Source organism: Danio aesculapii, chromosome 1 (assembly GCF_903798145.1).
Source record: "Danio aesculapii chromosome 1, fDanAes4.1, whole genome shotgun sequence".
NCBI lineage: Eukaryota > Metazoa > Chordata > Actinopteri > Cypriniformes > Danionidae > Danio > Danio aesculapii.
In genome coordinates, this window is record NC_079435.1 from 30,169,767 (window position 1) to 30,195,200 (window position 25,434).

General features: G+C 38.2%; 1 protein-coding gene across 1 annotated transcript in view; it reads right to left on the reverse strand.

Moving 5' to 3' along the window:
* vps8 (VPS8 subunit of CORVET complex) overlaps nucleotides 1–25,434 on the reverse strand; it is a 245,667-nt gene that overhangs the window by 55,544 nt on the left and 164,689 nt on the right. Inside the window, exon 40 of the mRNA XM_056458636.1 lies at nucleotides 9,738–9,818. Coding sequence (XP_056314611.1) covers nucleotides 9,738–9,818 — 81 coding nt within the window. The remainder of the gene's footprint in view (nucleotides 1–9,737; nucleotides 9,819–25,434) is intronic.

The following is a 25,434-nucleotide window of genomic DNA, read 5'->3' on the forward strand; positions in this document are numbered from 1 at the left end:
TAGTGAAAGATTTCATTAGCTTGAATTTGATAAATGGCATCTAAAACGTGTGTTTGGAAAAGAAAACTTTACCTTACTAGTGCCATTTCCCTTAACTCCCCTAAACACTTAACTAGCTGAAAATGAGGTCTGATCCTTTTAATTTTCAGTATCCATTCAGAACGGACCTTCGAGTAACTTGGAAGGTTGTGAAATTTTTATCTCTTCCTCTTCGCTTATTAGATATACAACCAGGTACACAACGTTTCTGTGTGACTCAGGCGATACTTCCGAGTTTCTTCCCAATGCAGCCTCTGTGGTTTTTATATTAATGTAAAATATAATAATTTTTGTAACATTTCAATGCTTAAATTTTTTCTCATGTAAAGATATTTGTGTGTTGCTTTACATCCTGTGTGTATTAAACAATAGTCGCATAAATTACACGCTTTGCGCTGGACTTTAGACCAGATTTTAGTTTCCTTTTATCAAAATAGCAACACTCCAAAAATGTGCCTTAACACACCTCATGGACACTACAGCCAAAGAAAAACACCTTGAAACATTACATTTCAAAATATATACCACAAGATGGAAAGAAACAAACAGGCACAAATGTTAGTCAGATGCAGATTACTGAATGCTATTAGCCTACAGGTGACCTAAGAATTGAGTACCAAGGACAACAAAGAAAAGACAAAAGGGAAAAAAAGCAACTGCACCCAAAGATCTATAAAAATCTATAAAACAAATTTGCATTGCAAACAGATGTCAATAAGTGTCATGCAAATTCAGTGGAAGTAGTATATTCTTATTTCATCTTGACTTTCAGAAATCCTCTAGCAAAGCCATTTCAATTAAGCGAAAGGAATTTAATCCAATGCCTACTTTATAATAATCTAAGAGAGAGGGAGTGAGGAAGAGAAGGAAATACTTTAAAATTATCTGACGGCTTTAATAAAAGGCTCTCTCAGAACTTGAGCAAAGGGAAAGCATTTATGAGAAGTTGTTCGTAGAGTAAAACTGTGGGGTGTATGTGTGCATGCCACTGATAACCAATAAGGCACCAGAGAAGTCCTGAGAGCCTCTTCAATTATGCGCCTGTTAATTAATGAAAAAACAACCATTAATGAGTTCTCATAGCACCCCACCCTCCAGTGACCCGATTAAAGCAGCTGTGAGGATGAGGTGGAATAAGTTAAGTTTGATAGTTTCTGATTGGCCGTCACTTTCTAAAAGGCTATTTAAAGTGACTGAAAAAGTATTTAGGTATGCGTGTGCCTGACCCACCACTGTGCTCCTTAATAAATATCAAGAGTTCGCTGTACTCAAATGGCCTCCACAGTCACCAGCACTCAATCCAATAGAGCACCTTTGGGATGTGGTGAAACGGGAGATTCGCATCATGGATGTGCAGCTGACAAATCTGTAGCAACTATGTGACGCTTTCATGTCAAAAATCTTTGAGGAATATTTCTAGTACATTGTTGAATCTATGCCACAAAGGATTAAGGCAGTTCGAAAGATAAAAGGGGGTTTAACCCATACTAGTAAGGTGTACCTAATAAATTGGCCGATGAGTGTACATGCCTTCAAAACTGACAAATTTTTCATGAGGATTTCAGCCTCAGCACTGAAATGCTCTCTACAGTCAGAAGCATTCCACCTTTATACTATAAAAACATGTTAAATCTGCAGCTAAAATAAGTCATTTATTTAAACAAACAAATAAACTTTAAAGTGAATGGCCCATAGTGCACCATATATGGAATAAAGCATTCAGACAGTGTGAATATGCTTTCCATATGAATAAATGAAGTTCATTTTCATGTTCACCTTACAGTACAGAATGAATCATATGCACAAATCGGCATAGACCACACAGACGCATTTCTACATAGGTTACTATTTTAAAGCGACATGGAGGAGGTTAGGAGGAGAAATTATAATATAGACTCACTGTGGTTGTCATAAGCTGTCAAATGCAGCTTTACTGAACTCTGCGGCTCTGGGCATGCTGTGATATAAATAAAACACTTTTGGCTATTTAAAAAAAACAAAACAGAGCAAGGAGCTGCTTGATACAGTATGTCCAGCCCTGTCATTTTGTTTCAGTGGAAATGACATCAGCCCATTCAATAACACTGAACTTGTTAGCAAGCACTCACTTTCGGGGATTTACACCTACCTAACTTTAAATAGTAACAGTTCTTGACCCCAGTAAGCCACAAACACAAATTAGGTATAATTGGCAGACACTTTGGGCTTTACTGTGTTAAAAGGGGAAGTTCATGCTCAAAAATATAAAAAGTTATACATTATGAAGTCATGAGAAAAAAATGTATTGTGCTCAATATTTGTTTTTCCATATACAAACACAAGAAAACATAACCGTAATGTCCTAGAAAAAATATGCCTTGAAAGCCAAGTGTTTCATGAGTTTATATTTCGAATTTGACTAAGAAAGCATGCAAAATGAGATTTCTGTAAAAAGTTTTCCGAGGCTATATCGGTGTCCTATTTTTCCTCACCGTCAAAGGCATTTTTTTCAAAAATGACCTTCCCAAACTAAAACAGTATCAGCTGCTGAATAATTTGGTCTACATTCACAGTTCATGTATCTTTGGAAAGAAGACACTTCAGAGGACCTTTAACAATTGAATAAAGAGATGCACAGATATAAGTGTTTACAGCTGATGTGTTTAGTCAAATGAAAAAGCATCAGCACTTGGTCAAATTTAAAACCACATGTGTGTGTTTAGGGGGTCAGAGTGGCGATTAATCAATATCAGTAATTGTTGTCCCTGTGGGGTCTCCATTTGGAAAATGTCCATGAATCAAAGAACGTTCGTTCGTTCGTTCGTTCGTTCGTTCGTTCGTTCCTTCCTTCCTTCCTTCCTTCCTTCCTTCCTTCCTTCCTTCCTTCGTTCCTTCGTTCGTTCGTTCGTTCGTTCGTTCCTTCCTTCCTTCCTTCCTTCCTTCCTTCCTTCCTTCCTTCCTTCCTTCCTTCCTTCCTTCCTTCCTTCCTTTATTTATATTTTTATTTAAAATTGCAGAATGTTTTCTGTGAGGGTTGGGAGTAAGGGAAGGGTTGGTGTAAAAGGATAGACTATACAGAATGTACAGTATTTTTAAAAAATCATTGTCTATGAAAGGTCCCGAGGAAAACCCAACATAAGTGGGTGTGAAAATGTATGTGCTTTTTTATTTAAATAGATACTGTAACTTCTGTTGTACACAACAAATCTCTCATAAACAAACAGTGCACAACTTTGAGAACATATTATATCATGCATAGTAATTGGAGTCAGCTAAGAAAAAAAAAAGTGTAATTTTATGCAAGGGATCAGGTGTCGGTCATGCAGCTCTCGTTTGCTGACTGACACTGTGTCCCTGGATGTCACTTTGCATAAAATAAAATAATTTAAAACACGGAAAAAGGAGAAGAAACCCCCAAAAATGCTCAAACAATCTCACCTCACATTTCATTCCAATTATCACATAGAACGGTGTGAATTTAGCTGCTGTAGCTTGAACTGTGTGAGCAGTATGAAAAGATCTCATTATAATTTAACAAAGCTAAATGACATATCTTTCAACGCTGCTGTCCAAAATCCACAAGTGCACAATAAATAGAAGAGTAAGACATTAATGAGGCACTGTGGGTTGCTCTACTGTACGGACATATTTAACAATAATTTTGTGTATTTCAGCACTTTACAAAGCATGAGTGAGATACAGTATGTCAAGATAGTTTTCAGTGCTTAACATTTTCCATATTTTGTTTAATCACAGCCTAATTCCAAAGTGGATTACAATTTTTTTTTACTAATTATTAATAATTCAGAATTTACCTCAATATTTTCTAAACAATACCCCAACAATGGCAATGTGAAAAAACACTTAGCCCAAGGCACTCAAAAAATGTGCAAAAAATATTAAAAAGCTTTCATTGACATGGCTATTTGATAAAACTTCGCCTACGCGTTTTGGCAAACAACTGCCTTCATCAGGTTACCCTTGGACTGATTAATGCTGTTTATTCTGAGGAATCCCTAACCCAAAGAGCACCGATACATTATTTGAGCTACCTCTGAGCACTTTTTGTTTGATTTTGTGAAAAAAAAAAACTTGTCTGAAATCTTAAAATCTTAAAAAATCTTTAAAAAGTTTATTTAAAAAATAATAATAAAAATAAAGTCCAGTACATAATTATACAGTAGCATTCATCGCAAAAGAGCCTCCTGATCTTACTGACTGTCAATAGCTATGTTTCCATTCAAAAATGTGAATTAAATTTATGTGCAAAACTGGAACATAGCATAAATGACTGGCGAATAAAGCAGCGTTTCCACACAACGAGTCAATAAAAACAAAATTGTCACTTCCTATATATATATATATATATATATATATATTTTTTTTTTTTTTTTTTTTTTTTTTTTTTCGATATATCAAAAGAAAAAATGGAATTTGCTGAGGTGGGAGAAGCTGCGTGAATCTTTTCTTCATTTAATAAATTACTCTCGCCTCAATGCCGACAATGCTGACATTCAATGAAGGCGTGATGGCAGTTGAAGGCATGAGACGTGGAGCATAGACGCTCTTGACAGTTCTGGAGGTAATTATTAATATAACGACACCAGTGGTGTAGTCCTAAAAAAAATGGTGATGTACTATTTCCCACCCAATCCAAATTTTAATAGTAGGCAAAGAAACGACAAAAGTCAATGTTTCTTTGATTCCTTACACTGTACCTATATATATATATATATATATATATATATATATATATATATATATATATATATATATATATATATACATATATATATACACTAAACATCTATTGACTTCTATAACTATTGACTTCTATAACTACTGACTTCCAAAGAAAAAACAAAAACTATGGAAGTCAATGGTTACAGGTGTCCAGCTTTCATCGAAATATCTTTTTTTGTGTTCAACATAATAAAAAAAGACAAACCGGTTTGGAACAAGTAAAGGTTGAGTAAATGATGACAATTTTCATTTTTTGGGGTGAACAATCCATTTAAAAATGTTTAAACAAATTTATTCATTTTAATCCCAATTCAATTATGCTTAGCTAATAGTGAAACGAGCAGACCCAGAGATTGGCTGATGCAGACCCAGAGATTGGCTGATTATATTGAGCTGTATTTAAATGTATATGAGCCTGATTAAATATATATAATAATATGCAGATATTCCAACAGTCTATCGATAAACACACCTTGTGCTCACGGTCTGCACATCTGTGGTTTGCTGACTAAACGAAGTGAAAAACGAGTTGAAAACAGAGGAGCGGAAGTCTGCCGCTGTTTTTATATAAAAATTAAAAGGGGACTGAGCCGGTTATTGAGTGATGTACACTTCATGAGGTAATCGCAAAAGTTTTAGGGGGGCCGAATGGAAATATAGGAGTGCTAAAGGGATGCCCATGCTGTTTTTTAATTTTACTTCAGTGAGACATCATTCAGTTGATTTGTTGTGATCTTCGAATAACTCACAAAATGTTCTCACATCTGCTGTGGTCATCAGGGGGCAGGCAATGGCACAAATTAAACAAATGCACCAATTGCAACAGATTGAGATGCAAGTTAAAAAATACATTTGGTAGACAGTTAAAGAATACGCGAATACACATAAATTAGGGAAGGCTAATCTCCAAAACAAGTGAGTGTACCGAGGGTATACACAATTATTGATCCTCAGAAGTCGTAATACCCAAACAGCTCGTGGAAAAAAAGTAGGCATACTGAGTATATGAGCGTATAGCAACCACTGAACAATACTGAGATGGTTAGGCATTTTAGAATAACCAAAACAACATTTCAGATGTTTCACAATGTGCTCAGCCAGCTGGTTTGTCCATTCACACATATTTTTATCATCACATGATCCCTTGTAACAAAATCACATGACCTTTTTTAATGCGCATACTGGAATTAGTTTGGTAACAGTGTTTCCATCCTAGTTTATACACATTTTTTCTTATCAAATAAAAAGTTTATCCTACTTGTGCACATTTGTTTTGTATGCGCATTTTCAAAATTTATGTGCATCTAGGCTTTCCATCAATAATTTTTTATGCGTATATCCAAAATGTGCATAAAAATAGGTGGATGGAAACATAACTGTTGAGATATTTCTATACATGTGGTAAACTTAGTTAATTTTTAGCCATGAAGTCCCTGGAATTGTCTGTAGACCTCTAAAACAGGATTTTATTGAGGTATAGATCTGGGGAAGTGTACCAAAGTGGCCTCCATCATCTGTGAATGGTAGAATGTAGAATCACCAGGAATCTTCCATGAGCGTGCTTCCCAGTTAAACCAAGTGATCAAGGAGAAGGGCCTTACTCAGACAGATGACCTAAAGGCATTTGAAGGACTCTCAGACCAGGACAAAAATAATTCTGGTCTTTTCTTTTCTTCTTTTCCTTTTCTTTTTTTCTGTTGAAACTAAGATTTCTGAAAAGATTTATCTTGAAAAGGCCAGATACTGTTCTTTACTTGGCCAATACCATCCCTACAATGAAGCATGGTGGTGTTTTTAGCGAAAACCAAGTGGTGGTGTTTTTGGGAGACCAAGACCAAGATAAAAGGAAAAATCAATGCAGCAATGTAGAGATATTCTAGATGAAAAACTGCTCCAAGGTGTTCTCAACCTTAGACTGAGGCAACAGTTCATCTTGCAACAGGATAGAGACCTTAAGCACATAGCCAAGATTTCAAAGGAGTGGCTACAGGACAAATCAGTGAATGCCCTTGAGTGGTCAGGCCAGAGCCCAGACCTCAACCCAATTAAACATCTGTGGGGATATCTTAAAATAGTTGTGGACCGACCACTGTTAATTTTGTTAACACAAAATAGTGATAAATTAAAAAAAAGTCTTTTTTCCAAGACTAAGATGAGATGAAGCCAGGATGACATGGGCATTATTAGATACTGACAGTAGTTATGTTTCCATCCAAAAATGCAAATTAACATTATGCGCAAAACTGGACAATCGCATAAAAGACCTGTGAATAAAGCAGCCTTTCCATCCAATGAGTCAAAGCGAACAAAATCATCACTTCCTGATTAACTGGCGCTAAATATCAACTGTAAGAACGGAATTTGCTGAGGTAGGAGAAGCATATGTTTTTTATGCGCATTTTCAAAATGTATGCGCATCTTGGCATTTCCATCAACCGTTTTTTTATGCACATATCCAAAATGTAATGAAATGTAGCTAGTGACTACGTCACTGCAATTTCATTGATGGAGGAGACAAGACTAAAACATAGTAAAAAAGACTAAAGTAACACAAAACATTTTTTGTTCATAATAAATTGCATTGCCCTTTAATTTCATTAGATGAGTTAATCAAAGTGCGTGCATTCATAGATTTCAGTCACGTTACTGGTGCAGTAGCCCTGTCAAGTTTCAGATTGTTTTAAGCCATAGAGCTATTCAATTGGCAGCCTACAAGACCAACCCAGCTCTTGAGGTACTTTGCTCAAGCCCTTCAAGTAGCTTAGTGAATTAATTTCCCTAACATCCATAGAACTAATTTAATTCAGTCAGACAAAAGGCCCTATGGTTATGAAATGACATGCATTGCAGTCACAGCACAAAGCATTCGCTCTTGCCAGCAGCTTCTCCTGTGAGACAATAAAAGAACGGCCAATCTAACTTTTCTTAGTTTTATTATTTTTTCCAATTCTTTTTTTGGTTTATCACATTGCTCACATAAGTGAACAAATCTCTGTTTAAACGTGCAAGTGACCTTTTTCAATATGAATGCCATTAAAACATAAACATGCATGCCTTGCCTGCTCTACTGTATGTGGAAAATCTAATATATACATTTCTTTGACAAAAAAAAAAACATAATACAAATGTTAAGTCAAATAATGAACTTTTTAAGTCTCTTAAGTCCATGATGTTGTTTTCAAAATAGCAAAAATACAACATATACAAAATTAAACATGTGTGGATTAATGACCATCATTACTGACATACATATGAACATAGAGATAAATCTTAAATGAGAAGAAAAATCTAGAGAGCAGACTGATTTAAGGTAATAGTTATTCCTATTATGATACGTAATAATAATAATAATAATAATAATAATAATACGTATTCCTAATATGGCAAGTTTTATTGACTAATACTAGACCAAAATGCCAGTACTTTTAGTTAACTAAAACTACAATGACTTGGTTTAATTGCATGGACCGTACACAAGTTTGATTGTCTCCCCCTTTCCAACCTTCTTGGTTGGTTTGTGTCCACACTGTCTGTCTTTTATATTCTTATCCCCGGTACACTTGCGTCATCGAGCTGCTGTTGCGTGTATGGCTGTTGCCAGGTGACAGACGCGAAAGCAAAGGAGCAAAATGGAAAAAACGTCCGCACATCACGGTCATTCTACTTTTACTGAATCTTTTGGTTTTGGACATACAGAAAGCTACTCGTGTCTATCTGCCGCTAAAATATGATAAACGTTCAGAACATAACGGGATGTCAGCAGAAGCTGTTTTTGGAGGAGACAAAAAGACATTATCACTGTGCTTGCCCTGGCTCAGTCCTGCTTTTCACCAAGATACAGTACGTGATACACACACACACGCACACGCACACACACAAACACACACAAACAGACACACAGACACGTGAATGAAAACGATAGTTTGTTGTACTGTTGGGGGTTCACTTCCGTTATTTGGTATGACTGTATTCATACCAGAAGTGAATCAGACCAGAGTTCGCGTGAACTGTACCCCAGACCACCTCTTTCAGGCAGACTCAGGTACGGTTTATGGGTGCGCACTTGTGTTCAGAAGACATGTTCACACTAGCCAAACGTACCATACTCTGACATCTAATGAACCCGGGTGCAGACCAAATGTGCTAGTGTGAAAGCACCCTAAAACTAAATGTCACTTAAGTTAAAAGACTAAGATTAAAACTGAATCATAATTTGCTGTCAAATTTAACACTGGTACCATCTCTCCTTATCTCATCTGATGGAGCTTGAGAAATACTACAAAGAATGTAAGAAACGAAACAAAAGGTTCGTCAAGCTTGTAGCTTCATACAGAATTTTTTTTGAGGATGTAATTGGTGCCAAAGATGATTCAACAAAGTATTGAGCAAAGGCTATGCACTTATGTACATTTATTTTTAATAAATTTACAAAGATTTAAAACAATCTTCATTTTTTATAGGGTATTGTATGTAACTTTAAGGAAACATAAATATATATTTAATCTATTTTGGAATAAAGCAGTAACAAAACAAAATGTGGAAAAAAAGTGAAGTGCTGTATACTTTCCAGATGCACTGTATCATGGTAAAATGGCATTATCTAAGGGAAATACAAGACTAAAAATTATTACTACTATTAGATATGTGTTATTAACAATAGGCCACGATGAACATATTGCATGACTGGAATTGTTTTGAACTTTCCATTCATAAATGAATTCTGAAAACAAAATATTTAAAATGTTCAACTTGTAACCACAAAATCTTAAACAATTAACATCACAAAGCTAGGGTTGGGTGTTGTTTTAATTTCAGTGATTCTGGTTCCGATTCTAAATCTGCTTATCGAATCCTTTTTTTATCGATTCTCGATTTCAATTCTAATTATTTTTGGAGAGAAAAAAATTATTGTACTATGGTTTTTCTTTCTATGCAAAAACCATGCTAATAACATACACACACCAAAAATACAATACCTGTTCATAGTTGAAAGTTTCCAGCATTCCTAAAATGAGCCCCTGGATCTCAGCCAGTTTTCCTTTCCCATATACAGGATCCTGAAGGAGAAAACAGGATACACAGAGAGAACTTTAAGTCTTATAGCTTTGGTCTGGGTGGGATTTCACATGATTCTACCAGTGAAAAACAGTTCTGAAGTTAATTTTTGAAGAAACATTCTGCAGAAATACACACAAATCAGAGAGCATAAGAGAGTAACAGTAAGGTCTGTCAGACAGCATTCACAATGACAGCAGATAACCCTCAGGTGATGAAAGAGTGCAGTCTCAGAAACAGCACATACATACACACACAGTCATCTGTAGCTGTTATCATAGGACTGCACACACTTGGGCAATTCTGTCCTCGGTAGGGGCTCAGATTGAAACAGTCACAAACATCAAGACCTAGAATACTCTACCTGTCTCTCTCTCTCTCTCTCTCTCTCTCTCTCTCTCTCTCTCTCTCTCATATGCACAGAGAGAGAGAGAGAGAGAGAGATGTCTGCACAGTGTACCCCTGTAACTAGATCATACTCATGTCATTATATAACTTCATGTCTCTGTAAACCACATAAAACTTTACACACATACAAACACACTGGAATTTCTTGTTTCATTGGGACTACATAAACCATGATTTTTATATTCTGTCCTCTTACTTCAACCTTACCCCTAAACCCAACCCTCACATAATCATTCTGCAGAGAGAGAGAGAGAGAGAGAGAGAGAGAGAGAGAGAGAGAGAGAGAGAGAGAGAGAGAGAGAGACAAACAGAATCTGTTTGTTCTGAAGGGCAAAAGGGTACAGAAATACCGCTGTCATTGGGAAAACAAACAACAAGGTCACGTAATAGCAAACACAACATTTTCTCAACATGGAAAAAGTTATTTTCCTTCAGAGAACAAACTTTTTTTATTGATTCTGATTTGATAATTTATTGTACAGAGAGATTATGGAAATAAAAATGTGCATTTTAAACATAAAATTTCTTCCTACTTTTTTTTTTTTAACACATGACAAATGCAGTCAATTCTCATCTCAAATGCAGTCAAGACCACATCTGCTCTCCCTTGGGAAAGACCATCCATCACTCAAACATCTGGAATATCAAATACTAGAAACTCAGGTTTTATAATGGTTTATTTTTAAAATGGTTCAAATCAATCATTTTTACATTGGCTATTACGGTCTACAATATCATTGTTTTAGATTTATGATATTACATTATCCAATAATCGACTGTCTGTGAAGCTAAGCCACTGGCATGTGGCACACAGATGGTGCATAATAATGTAAACGAACAGTGTTTATTTTTAATTCTGCATAGGGAAGTCTTAGATGAATATTAAGAATACTATTACAATGGAGGTTTCACATTCCTTTTTGTACAGTGGCCGAGAAAGCTAAATGTGCTACAGTTTGAGAAAACACATGCAATTACAAAAAACACCAGTAAAGTAATCTTCACAATACATACAGCTGAAGTCAGAATTATTAGCCCCCCTGAATTATTCGCCCCCTTGTTTATTATTCCCCTATTTCTGTTTAACGGAGAGAATATTTTTTTCAACACATTTCTAAACATAATAGCTTTAAAAACTCATTTCTAATAACTGATTTATTTTATCTTTGCCATGATGACAGTAAATAATATTTTACTAGACATTTTTCAAAACACTTATATACAGCTTAAAGTGACATTTAAAGGCTTAACTAGGCAGGTTAGGGTAATTAGGCAAGTTATTGTATAAGGATGGTTTGTTCTGATGGTTGTTGTTCTGTAAAAATATAGCTCAAAGGGGCTAATAATTTTGACCTTAAAACAGTTCATAAAAAAAAAAATGTTTTTATTCTAGCCAAAATAAAACAAATAAGACTTTCTCCAAAAGGAAAAAAAAAACATTATCAGACATACACTGTTAGCCCGGATTTAGTTTCTACTTAAATATTTAAGCATAATACACTAAAACAAAAAAGTTTGATGATATCACTTTATAATTTTAAGTATATTCTACTAATTTGTTGGCATAGTCCAATGCGCAAATAATTTGAAGTACAATAAACTTAAATTGAAAAGTTATTGAACAGACCACACCTCTTTTTCCCAGTTGTGACAACTGTCTTATTAACAGAGTAATGAGCAGTTGCTTAAGGTATCAGTGTGTATGTAAAATTGATTTCAGCCACGCACTGAGTCGACGGTTTCTGCCTTTGGTTGTGGTTGTGTGGATTCAGGCACTGCTGGCAAAGAACTGGAAGGTGAGTTTAACTCCGAGAGTTGTAAAAACCTCATTTAAAATTTCGCCATTTCGACGGACATTTTTAGACACTGGCTATCTTATCTGTATAATGTTTATTTAGCTGTGAGGGGAGGGGTATTACGGAACCCTGGAAAGGACGTAGTGGAGGAGAAAAAAATTGGTTGGGTGAAAAAAAAATGGGTGAAAGGAAAAAATGGGTGGGAGGAAAATAGGAGGAAAAGTTTTTGCGTTCTCTCGCAAATTTTTGCGTTCCCTCGCAAAACTGTTTCTCCACAAACACTTCCTGTTCACTTCACTCATGTACACCCTCCCGTTTTTGCCGAAATTCTCCCGTATTTTACCATTCTATCCCACTTTCTTTACATTACTGTGCGTCGATCGTCGCCTTTCATATGCTACCTCTGAACCAGTGAATGCATGTATAAGCGCTGACTGACAGACGCGCTCCATACAATAAACTGATCCTAGATCAGCGTCTGTACGCGCCATTTACAGAGGAGCATGTGTATGTTTAAACGGACGGTTAACGGTTAGCGTTAACGCTAGATAGTTGCTGATTGCGTGCAGTAAAACACGATTTTAACCTGTTTCACTGCCTTTAGGCTTTCACCCGGCCGGCTGCAAGCGGCGTTTTTTCCAAGATCGCGGGAACACGTGCAGCTGTTTTACGCGGCTGTTTTACGCGGTTTATCTTGGGCGATGATCCTTCTGCTTTCTTCAAGACCTGCTTTGTAAGTAAATTCATTTTTTATATGTTGCAGATTCATATGAGGGGCCGTGCAAGCCATAATTCATTCTGGCACTCTCACACACACACATTCTCCTCTCACACACGTGTTCTCCTCTCACACACGTATTCTCGTATTCTCCTCTTACACCCACGTTCTCCTCTCACACACACGTGTTCTCCTCTCACACACACGTATTCTCCTCTCACACACGTATTCTCCTCTCACACCCACGTTCTCCTCTCACACACGTATTCTCCTCTCACACCCACGTTCTCCTCTCACACCCACGTTCTCCTCTCACACACGTATTCTCCTCTCACACACACACATTCTCCTCTCACACACGTATTCTCGTATTCTCCTCTTACACCCACGTTCTCCTCTCACACACACGTATTCTCCTCTCACACACGTATTCTCCTCTCACACCCACGTTCTCCTCTCACACACGTATTCTCCTCTCACACCCACGTTCTCCTCTCACACACGTATTCTCCTCTCACACCCACGTTCTCCTCTCACACCCACGTTCTCCTCTCACACACGTATTCTCCTCTCACACACACGTATTCTCCTCTCACACACACACATTCTCCTCTCACACACGTATTCTCCTCTCACACCCACGTTCTCCTCTCACACACGTATTCTCCTCTCACACACGTATTCTCCTCTCACACCCACGTTCTCCTCTCACACACACGTATTCTCTCACACACGTATTCTCCTCTCACACCCACGTTCTCCTCTCACACACGTATTCTCCTCACACACACACATTCTCCTCTCACACACGTATTCTCCTCTCACACCCACGTTCTCCTCTCACACACGTATTCTCCTCTCACACACGTATTCTCCTCTCACACCCACGTTCTCCTCTCACACACACGTATTCTCCTCACACACACACATTCTCCTCTCACACACGTATTCTCCTCTCACACCCACGTTCTCCTGTCACACACACGTATTCTCCTCTCACACACACACATTCTCCTCTCACACACGTATTCTCCTCTCACACCCACGTTCTCCTCTCACACACACGTATTCTCCTCTCACACACACGTATTCTCCTCTCACACCCACGTTCTCCTCTCACACACACGTATTCTCCTCTCACACACACGTATTCTCCTCTCACACACGTGTTCTCCTCTCACACACGTGTTCTCCTCTCACACACACATTCTCCTCTCACACACACGTGTTCTCCTCTCACACACACGTATTCTCGTATTCTCCTCTCACACACACACACACGTGTTCTCCTCTCACACACACGTGTTCTCCTCTCACACACACACGTGTTCTCCTCTCACACACACGTGTTCTCCTCTCACACACACGTGTTCTCCTCTCTCACACACGTGTTCTCCTCTCACACACACATTCTCCTCTCACACACACGTGTTCTCCTCTCACACACACGTATTCTCGTATTCTCCTCTCACACACACACACACGTGTTCTCCTCTCACACACACGTGTTCTCCTCTCACACACACGTGTTCTCCTCTCTCACACACACGTGTTCTCCTCTCTCACACACACGTGTTCTCCTCTCACACACACGTGTTCTCCTCTCACACACACGTGTTCTCCTCTCACACACACGTGTTCTCCTCTCACACACACGTGTTCTCCTCTCACACACACGTGTTCTCCTCTCTCTCACACACGTGTTCTCCTCTCTCACACACGTGTTCTCCTCTCACACACACACACGTGTTCTCCTCTCACACACACACACGCGTTCTCCTCTCACACACACACACGTGTTCTCCTCTCACACACACGTACTCTCCTCTCACACACACACGTACTCTCCTCTCACACACACGTATTCTCCTCTCACACACACGTTCTCTTCACACACACAGGTTCTCCTTTCACACACACACGTTCTCCTCACACACACACACACACACACACGTGTTCTACTCTCACACACACACACACACGTGTTCTCCTCTCACACACACACACGTGTTCTCCTCTCACACACACGTATTCTTCTCTCACACACACGTGTTCTCCTCTCACACACACAGGTTCTCCTCTCACACACACACGTTCTCCTCACACACACACACACACGTGTTCTCCTCTCATACACACGTATTCTTCTCTCACACACACGTGTTCTCCTCTCACACACACGTGTTCTCCTCTCTCACACACGTGTTCTCCTCTCACACACACGTGTTCTCCTCTCACACACACGTGTTCTCCTCTCTCACACACGTGTTCTCCTCTCACACACACGTGTTCTCCTCTCACACACACGTGTTCTCCTCTCACACACACGTGTTCTCCTCTCACACACACGTGTTCTCCTCTCACACACACGTGTTCTCCTCTCACACACACGTTCTCCTCTCACACACACGTATTCTCCTCTCACACACGTATTCTCCTCTCACACACACACACGTGTTCTCCTCTCACACACACACACACGTGTTCTCCTCTCACACACACGTGTTCTCCTCTCACACACACACGTGTTCTCCTCTCACACACACACGTGTTCTCCTCTCACACACACACACGTGTTCTCCTCTCACACACACACACGTGTTCTCCTCTCACACACACACGTGTTCTCCTCTCACACACACACACACGTGTTCTCCTCTCACACACACGTGTTCTCCTCTCACACACACGTGTTCTCCTCTCTCACACACACGTTCTCCTCTCACACACACACGTGTTCTCCTCTCACACACACACACGTGTTCTCCTCTCACACACACACACGTGTTCTCCTCTCACACACACGTTCTCCTCTCACACACACGTATTCTCCTCTCACACACGTATTCTCCTCTCACACACACACACACGTGTTCTCCTCTCACACACACACACACGTGTTCTCCTCTCACACACACACACACGTGTTCTCCTCTCACACACACACACACGTGTTCTCCTCTCACACACACGTGTTCTCCTCTCACACACACGTGTTCTCCTCTCACACACACGTATTCTCCTCTCACACACGTATTCTCCTCTCACACACACGTGTTCTCCTCTCACACACACGTTCTCCTCTCACACACACGTTCTCCTCTCACACACACGTTCTCCTCTCACACACACGTATTCTCCTCTCACACACGTATTCTCCTCTCACACACACACACAGGTTCTCCTCTCACACACACACACGTGTTCTCCTCTCACACACACGTGTTCTCCTCTCACACACACGTGTTCTCCTCTCACACACACGTTCTCCTCTCACACACGTATTCTCCTCTCACACACACGTGTTCTCCTCTCTCACACACGTGTTCTTCTCTCTCACACACACGTTCTCCTCTCACACACACGTTCTCCTCTCACACACACGTTCTCCTCTCACACACACGTATTCTCTTCTCTCAAACACACGTTCTCCTCTCACACACACGTTCTCCTCTCACACACACGTTCTCCTCTCACACACACGTTCTCCTCTCACACACACGTATTCTCTTCTCTCAAACACACGTATTCTCTCCTCTCACACACACGTGTTCTCCTCTTGAAAACCTAAAATTATCTGTAGGTTTAACCATGAAATTAACTGAAAAAAACTTGGCTGAAAAATTTGGGTTCAGTAAATATTTTGCTGTAATTGTACAGTGAAAAGGAAGCTGAACAAGCCAGGCATCATATCTTGTATGAACAGAGTGTCTTTTGCTATATGTCAGTGTACAGTGTTTCTTCTTAGGGTATTTTTATTGTGAACATTTCGAAAATGTGCTAACTAACACATGATTGTACATTTGTTTCTCTGCAAGGACACAGCTGACAATGACATGTACAAGCAAACTCCAGTGGGATTGCTTTTCATCGATGAAGAGAAACTTAAGCTGAACCCGTCCAAAGTGGGAATCATCTTGGAAGGGAACGTGGAGATGGATGATTTGGCCAACCTTCCTCAGGCCTTCTGTGTCCTTTTTGCACTGATATATGCCCTGCACCTGGACTATCCCAGATACGTGAAAAACACTTTTTGCTTTGTTCAGCAGGTGATGTTTAACCTGGGTAAAAGTGAGCTGGCACCCAAAATTCAGACTCTGAAAAACCAACTTGCAGTGTAAAGAGGTGTTGTTACACTATTTCTCCAGATATGAGAAATAATGTTTGTTCTTTTAGAAAAGCAACTTGTTTGCACTGTTATGCCCTTTTTGTATTTTATGTTATTGGATTGGCACTGATATATCTAGTTTCATTCAGATTAACAAACTGTGAAAAAGTCAGTTTGCAGTGTAAAGTGCTGTTCTAACTCATTCCACTACTGCTCCAGATACCAGGTGCCTAATTTTTTTTTTCTTTTAGGAAAATGTTGTTTGCACTGTTATGCACTTTTTCTATTTTATATTATTGGATTGCCACTGATATGTCTGGTTTCATTCAGATTAACAAACCATAAACTGAGGAAAATCAGTTTGCAGTGTTAAGTGGTGTTCTGAATCGTTGCACCTGATACCAGGTGCCTAGTTTTATGTGCTTTTAGAAAAACACAATAAAGCATTTTACCCCTAACCAGGGTGTTTTCAACAAATGTTTCATCTGATTTCTTGATCTGAATAAGTATTTATAATGCACCAGATTAAAAACTGAAATAATAATTTAATGATAATAACTGAACTGAATAAGTAAGATACAACTAGGTATTTGGTACATTATACTTAAGATATTAAGTGTATTAATTGTGCAAAGAAGTTAACTTGGCAAAACATGTCGAGTTAAATCAATTTTGAATTGAGTGTAATGTACTTAACATTTTCAGTTAAACGTACTTAGGTTTTCATTACACATTACTTATTTTTTTAAGGCAACCGGTTTCCTCAAATTTTTTAAGTAAATTCAACTTATCCGGGTTTACAGTGTACTGTGAAGATTTTCTTGCTCTGTTAAACATCATTTGGGAAATATTTAAAAAAGAAAAAAAAATTCAAAGGGGGGCTAATAATTCTGACTTCAACTATACACTTCAAGAGTTCACACTAAGATAATGCTTGGCGATATTAGCAGGTTTGGCATGGTGTCCCGGGAGAGAACCCTGAGCTCGGAGATGAGCATTTAAAGGGATACGAGATCAGGTAGTTTTCGAGAGCTCCCTGATTCATTTGGCCTATTCCTTGATTAATAAAGACAGCTCTATAGGCTGTCATCCACACTGGTGCCTATTCACCTAGAGAAGCTCAGTATTAATGTACTTGTGACTGTTACTATTATTTAATTTAACTGTGTCTCATGTCTTTAGACTGTGGGGGAAACCGGAGTACCTGGGGGAAACCGACGCGAACACAAGTAGAACATGTAAACTCTGCACAGAAATGTCGACTGACCCAGCTAGGCCAGTAATATAATAATGCTAGCCACTGAGCCGTCGTGTTGCCCGATGCTAGAAATGAGAAAGGAGAAGCGGTGGGTGGGGGTGGGGGGGTGTCTTGTTCTTTCCAAGCGAAGATAGGGAGAAAATTTAGGCTGGATATTTATGTTAGATTTAAAATAATATGATTGGCTAGCTGATGATTACTGATAGGGACCAGCTGGGGTCAATCATATCACATGCTCCTTTCGAAATTAGTTTGTGAAACTTCACCTAAAAAAACGTGATGCATTTCCCCCAACACAAACAAATTAATAAAACGTGCTGCATTTTCTCATAACGCAAACAAATTACGAAAACACCTGCATTTGTAAATAGAACGAAACACAAGAGAAATGTTTCAAGGAGACCCTAAAATGTGATGGACGCTGCTGCGAAATATTTATTGTCCCGTGACTAGTGCTTAGTGAAGTTGTAGGGGATCTATGAAAGGTTAGTTTTTGTTTGCACATTTTAACATACTGATTCCCTTGTCTTTTGTATTTTATTAACCTAAATAACCATAACCTAAATAGCCGGGTCCGTCACGTTTTAGGGTCACCTTGAAAAATTTCCATTGTTTTCCATTCTATTTACAAGTGTTATGAAAAAATGCAGCGTGTTTTCTTAATTTGTTTGCGTTGTGAGCATTTGCAACTTGTGTGCTGTCAAACAAATGAAGATATTTTTTCTTAATTTGCTGGTGTGTTTTGTAATTGCATGTGTTTTCTTATGGTGCGTTCACACCAGATGTGGGTGAAGCGTCAATCGTGAGTGATTTACATGTTAAGTTAATGCAAAGATGCGAATGGACATCCTGCGGCGCTGTTCACATGAATGAGGTGACACAAATGACGTCATTCACGCGATTCATTCACTCGAGTTGGAAAATCTGAACTTTAACAGAGATTCGCACCATGTTAACCAATTTGGAGTTAGCTCTTGTATGGGCGTGATTATGATGTAGCAGCTGCTGTTGGTGTCCTGAGGAGAAATCCTCTTCTCGACACCGGACAACAGCTCATCAAACTGGCCTTGGCTCAGTTGGAAGCATCGTTGAAAGCTCCATCATCCAGGTAAAAACTGCATCCCAAATGGCACACTATACACTATGTACTTATGCACTTACACACTCAACAGCATAGTATATTAAGGTAGTCTCGTCCCAAATGGAACACTAATGGTTTTACTTACTTAGTGGAAAACTGTTTCCCTGATGACGTTTGGCAAATTAGTGAAATAAAATAAATGACCAAACTACCAAATAATATCTGCCGTGAGTACAACCGAATTCAACATCAGGAGGCAGTATAATCACTCTCGTAAGAGAATTTTGCTATCAGAATCCAAAATAAATAAAGCAATTCAACATCAGTGCTCAAAAGCTCCGCCCCTTCCACTACAAGAGCAAAGCCACTGAGTGCGTGAAGTGTCCAACATTCCACACATTATTTTACTGGTTAAATAAGTGCATCATCCGGGTAATTAAAGTGCACTTTTTGTCTTTTTGGAGTTTTCAGTGTGAATGCACTATTTACATTATTTATACAAAATAGAGTAGAATAGTGCATAAATATGCGATTTTGGATGCATCTAAAGTTTTTGGAGGAGTTGATGAACTCACAAGGCTGGGTGCACCTCTGAAAGGATCTAGTGGACTCTTTGCCAAAAATAACACACATAAAATCCATGCACATAATGCAGCTACTCTCTCAATAAAATCCATGTTAGCCATTTAGCAACAAAGCCCCGCTGATAACGCAAATCCACATTTATTGTGAAGTGAATTTTACGAGTGAATGAACCAAGCAAACTCAAAATGTTCATGTGTCTATTTACATGCGAATATCGTCAATTATTCGCATATGCTACGTCTGGTGTGAACACAGCATTAAACTGCAGCACGTTAAGCTCTCTATGACTACTGTGTCCTGTTATGCTAAGCATTTTGAGCATTCTAAATGAAATCATTTAATATTTCAACACTTTCTGCACTATTTCACAAAAATATCTTGACTGGAAAGAAACTTCAAAGGAATTAAATAGTTAATTAAAAATAAAATAAGCCATTCATTAATTTTCTTTTCGGCTTAGTCCCTTTATTAATCCGGGGTCACCAGAGCGGAATGAACCGCCAACTTATCCAGCATATGTTCTACGCAGCGGATGGCCTTCCAGCTGCAACCCATCAATGGGAAACATCCATACACACTCATTCACACACACATACACTACGGACAATTTAGCCTTCCCAATTCACCTATACCACATGTCTTTGGACTTGTGGGGGAAACCGGAGCACCAGGAGGGGACCCAAGCAAACATGGGTAGAACATGCAAACTCCACACAGACATGCCAACTGACCCAGCCGAGGTTCAAGCCAGCGACCTTCTTGCTGTGAGGCGAATGTGCTACCCATTGCGCCACCGTGCTGCCCAAAAGAAGCTATTTATTATTTATTTAACATTAGTTATGAAAATGTAAATTTTCAGCAACTCCAACTTTAGCCTTTAGTGGTGCACAATTCTTCAGAATCAGCCATTACTGTTATCACAGTTATTATCGCAGTTGAACAAAATTGTGCTATATTTTTGTGGAAATTGTGATTCTTTTGCCAGGATCCTTGGTTCAAAAGTACAGTGTAACATTGCATATCACTTTCCATTTATGATCATTTTATAAAAATAGAGCTGTCTTTCTAAATGTATGATAAATTACAGTATGTCACTTTCGGGGCCTCATCCCATGGTTCATGGTCCATTCAGGATTTGAAGTACACAAATGGCAGCTATTATAAGTCATGTAGACCATTACTACTGCCTAGGGAAGAGAAAGAAGAAAAAGAAAACTAATTACTCTAGCATGTTTGACTCAGATGAGTGTCCTAGACTAAATTCCTTATAAATGTCTAAAAATCCCACTTTAGCTGCATATGTTATTTGCCATCTCAAACAACAAATATCCCTATTTCGACACCATGTAAAATAAAAAAAAACTTAATGTCCTACAAAAAAAAAAAAAAAAAAAAAAAAAAAAAATCCAGAAATTGACCTCTAAAACAATTATAATATAGTCAACATACCAGGATTTACAGGTTCTCTTCTAAAAATACAGAATTATGTCCTTGTATGTTGCGTCCAAACATATATTACACTCACTGACATGAAAGAAAAACAGGGATTGTTATTAGAAGAAATAATACAACTGCAGCAGAGAGGCGCTATCTTGTTGAAAACAGCATTATTCTGGCCAGAAATACAGTACAAAAGAAAAATGACAAGTTTTTCACTCCTGACTGCTGTAATCCGTTTTACGGGGAAAATCCTCTTAGAAAGTCATGGAAATGTATTAGTAGGTTATTTCATTTGCTCTCAAAGCAAAAGGGAACACAAATGTAATATTTGCTTTGGTCTCCTTGGGTCTGCTATGTACTTCTAAAGTGGTTTACCCTGCTCCACCCATTCTCACTCCAGTATTAAGAAAAATTACCCATACACACTGGAGACATACTATACTTATGGTAGACATATATTGAAAATGAATTAACTGGGGGTAATATGAACAATCTCCCTTCAGAACGCCATTATCTGAAACCTCTAAAAAAAACCTCTAATCTACTGTAAGCCCACATACAGTACAGTCACGTTTCCTAGAAATACCTTTGCAGATTACTGTGGCAGGTAAATATTCCATCCATTCCAGATTGCGTCAGTTTGCAATTATTGAGTGAACCGGTTCAGATGATGGAAATTAAGCTGTCTAACATTCTACAAGATCTAACCAGGGGTGTGTTTCCCAGTAGGGCTGCAAAACAATTTGACATAAAATTCCATTTGCAATTTAGGAACAGCTGTGATTGTCTTGTACATCTTGTAAGTAAAGTACAGTGATGTGATCAGCAGTACAGTACATCTTCTACAAAGGCAAGCCCAGCTAGTAAGTAAGTAATGTGTATTTATGTAGTGAATTTATAGTCAGACCTCCTAGTTTTTCAGGATTCCACGATCACTGAAATCAACAAAAAGTCGCAAATTTTTGCAATCCTGAAAATTCTTAAATGCAAAATAAATCGCAAAAAAGTAAATAATATCATAAAACATCAAATTCCAAACCATATAATCAAAATATATTTATTTGAGCTTTATGTGACTTATAGACATTGCATAAGCAGCGCATGTGATGTATTTGAGTGTCTCTCAAAAAATGACGTCTCACCTGCGCCCTCACAATCATTACATTACACAATCTCTCACAATCATTACATTACAGGTTTTTCAGCCTGTGCAGTAAGCAGACGTGGATAAAGTACAAGTGATTTACATGTGAAGTCAATGCAAACATGGAATTGGACATCCTGTAGTGCGAATTGGGCGTTTTGTGTATTTGACGTGCTTCAGACTGCAAAAGAAAGTGGGAGACATCTAACAAATGGAGCAATGGAAGACAGAAAAGCAAGCAGTTTACAATGATAGAGGTTGGTTCAAGGATGACAGCCGCTGGACGTAACCGAATTAAATGACATTATTTTACATGTATGGCTGGTATTATGATGTTCGTAAAACTGATAAATTATTTCGTTTAACTCTTTTCCTGCAGTAAACAAGAGAAAATGCTTCCCTGCCATAGACAAGTTTTACGGCAATCCGTGGTTTAGGTGTATTATGGTAGGGGAAGCATGTCCGAATGCATGTCCTGAGTGAGTAATGTCAGATCGTGGATAAAAATGAGAGTTATAGAACTTTCCTTTGGCTTTAATCCCTACAATTTTAGATCTGGTTTAGATCTTGCCTTGACAAGAGACAAAAATAAAGAAGTTTTATTTTTTTGATTTGTGTCATTGTGTCAGATTGCACAGACCTAATATGATAAATTATATAAAAAATTTAAGATTTTTTATAAGTATATTTTTTTTAATCGCAAAATTGTCTGCAAATTTCTAAGGATTACCACCACCTCATTTTTTGCAAAAAATAAAAAAAAAAAATGATAAAAAAAGAATTGCAAAAAAAGAAATCATGAAAAACTAGGGGTCTGTATAGTATCACCTTCACTTTACTGGGGTGTTAGGACCCACATAAATCACAGGATAAGCACCCCTTGCTGGCCTCACTAACACCACTTTCTATGTTTTTCTATGTGGTTTCCCATTTAGGTACTGACCAGGCTCAGCCCTGCTTAGCTTCATTAAGTAACGGTCTTGGACTGCAGGGTCATATGGCTATGGCTAAACCTGTTTGCCTCAGCTGATGACATGCTTTGACCAGTTGTGTAATATACCACACATTCAGTGTAAACCACAACACTTCAACCCCCTATGTACACACAAACTGAAAATCAACTGTACTGTGTGAATTAGAAATAATAATGATTTTAACATGCACGATTACATGCTGTGCACAGCCCGTAGAGCTGCAGGTGTCTCTTTCCAGGTGTAAGAGCACATTAAACATCTGTTGATGATGTAATATATTGATTGTGATCATCTGTTAGTATAAGTTGATAGGGTTCATCATAACCTTTCCCTTTCCCTGTCAGAAGTACATTTGCATTCACAGCAGCAGACTAATAATTACACGCTGTGAGCAAATGCCATCAAATGTCACCATCAGCAGCCAGGCTGAACCAGAGCTGCTCAGACAGATGCTGAAGCAGGGAGATTAATAAATCAACATGGGCCACAAAAAAGAGACTATCCCTGAATCAAAATGAACATGAAGAATGTCAAGTGAAATCAAATGTTTGGTTTTAGATATTATTCTCAGTTTAAAGTTTCCTGGGAAGGTGTAGTACTAAGCAGTAACCGCAAAACTGTGATTCAGAATAATATTAATTAAATTGCTTTTTTATTTTAATGTTTATTTATTTTACCATTTTCGCTGAAATGTTCCAACTTTTTTGTGCATTGTTGTGATAATGTAATTTTATTAGATGCTGTCAGTATGTCACTGCATTACATAAACCTGTTTATATATATATATCCATGCAGTTATCTTATATACTCATGTATTTTTGTAAAGTTGACATTGGGTGCCTATTTTACACAAGTTGATATGATTCTTTAGGTTCTTAATGAAAAGTATATGTACTACTGTGGATAAATTTCTCAATGGTAGTGTAAATAAGCACCCTTTTTACCCTGTCAAAAACACCTTAGTCTACAGCGAGTCATTTAACTTTGTATATTTCTATAGAATTTTGTTCGCATGATTGGCATGGAGTATTTGAAACTGCTTCCACATTATGATTATAAAATGTAACATCTGTTTTCTGCGTGTATAAGCATTGCTTAAAATGTATCATTGTGTGACATTGGAGCCCACCATTATCATTGTAAAATGTATTTAAACATACATACTGTACATTACATGACAAAAGTCATGTCGCCGATCCCAGTTGCAAGAGCAACAAATAATAACTTGACTTCTAGTTGATCATTTGGACAAGAGGCAGAAGGTAGATTTTTCTGATGAATCATCTGTTGAACTGGACTGCATCACAAATACTGCAGAAGACCTATTGGAACCCGCATGGACTCGTATAGGGGTGTGTGAGAGATCTGCAGAGTGGATGGTAACATCAACAGCCTGAGGTATCAAGACATTTGTGCTGCCTGTTACATTACAAACTACAGGATAGGGCAATTTCTTCAGCAGGATAGCACTCCTTTTCATACTTTAGCCTCCACAAGTTCATGAAAGCATAGAAGGTCAAGGTGCTCCAGGAACGGCCAGCCCAGTCACCAGACATGAAAATTATTGAGCAAGATGAAGGATGGGGCACTAAAGATATGTCCAAAGAATCTTGAATTCTGGGAGTTCAGCAAGAACGCGTTTTTTGTCATTCCAGATGAGTTTATTATTAAGTTATTTGAATCATTGCAGAGATGTATGGGTGCAGTCCTCCAAGCTCATAGGGGTCATACTCAATATTAATCTTTTTCCACTGCACCATGACTTTATATTCTATACTGTACATTATTTCTGTGAAGTGACAAGATTTTTCTATAAGCAATTCAGACCTTACTGTCTTAATTAAATAATTAAAAATCAAGGCATGATCATATTTTATTTTTGTAAAAAGCATAATCTAGAGGCCTTTGCTTGTTGTATAAGCCACTTCTGATACCAAATGATCAACTAGAAGTCAAGTTATTATTTGTTGTTCCTAAAACTTGGATAGGCAACAAGACCTTTGTCATGCAGTGTATAAACATACATATACACAAAAACACACTGACAAACATTCCTCTGCACATGACGATAAGGATCTGATTCTAAAAACTAAACTGAACTGAAGC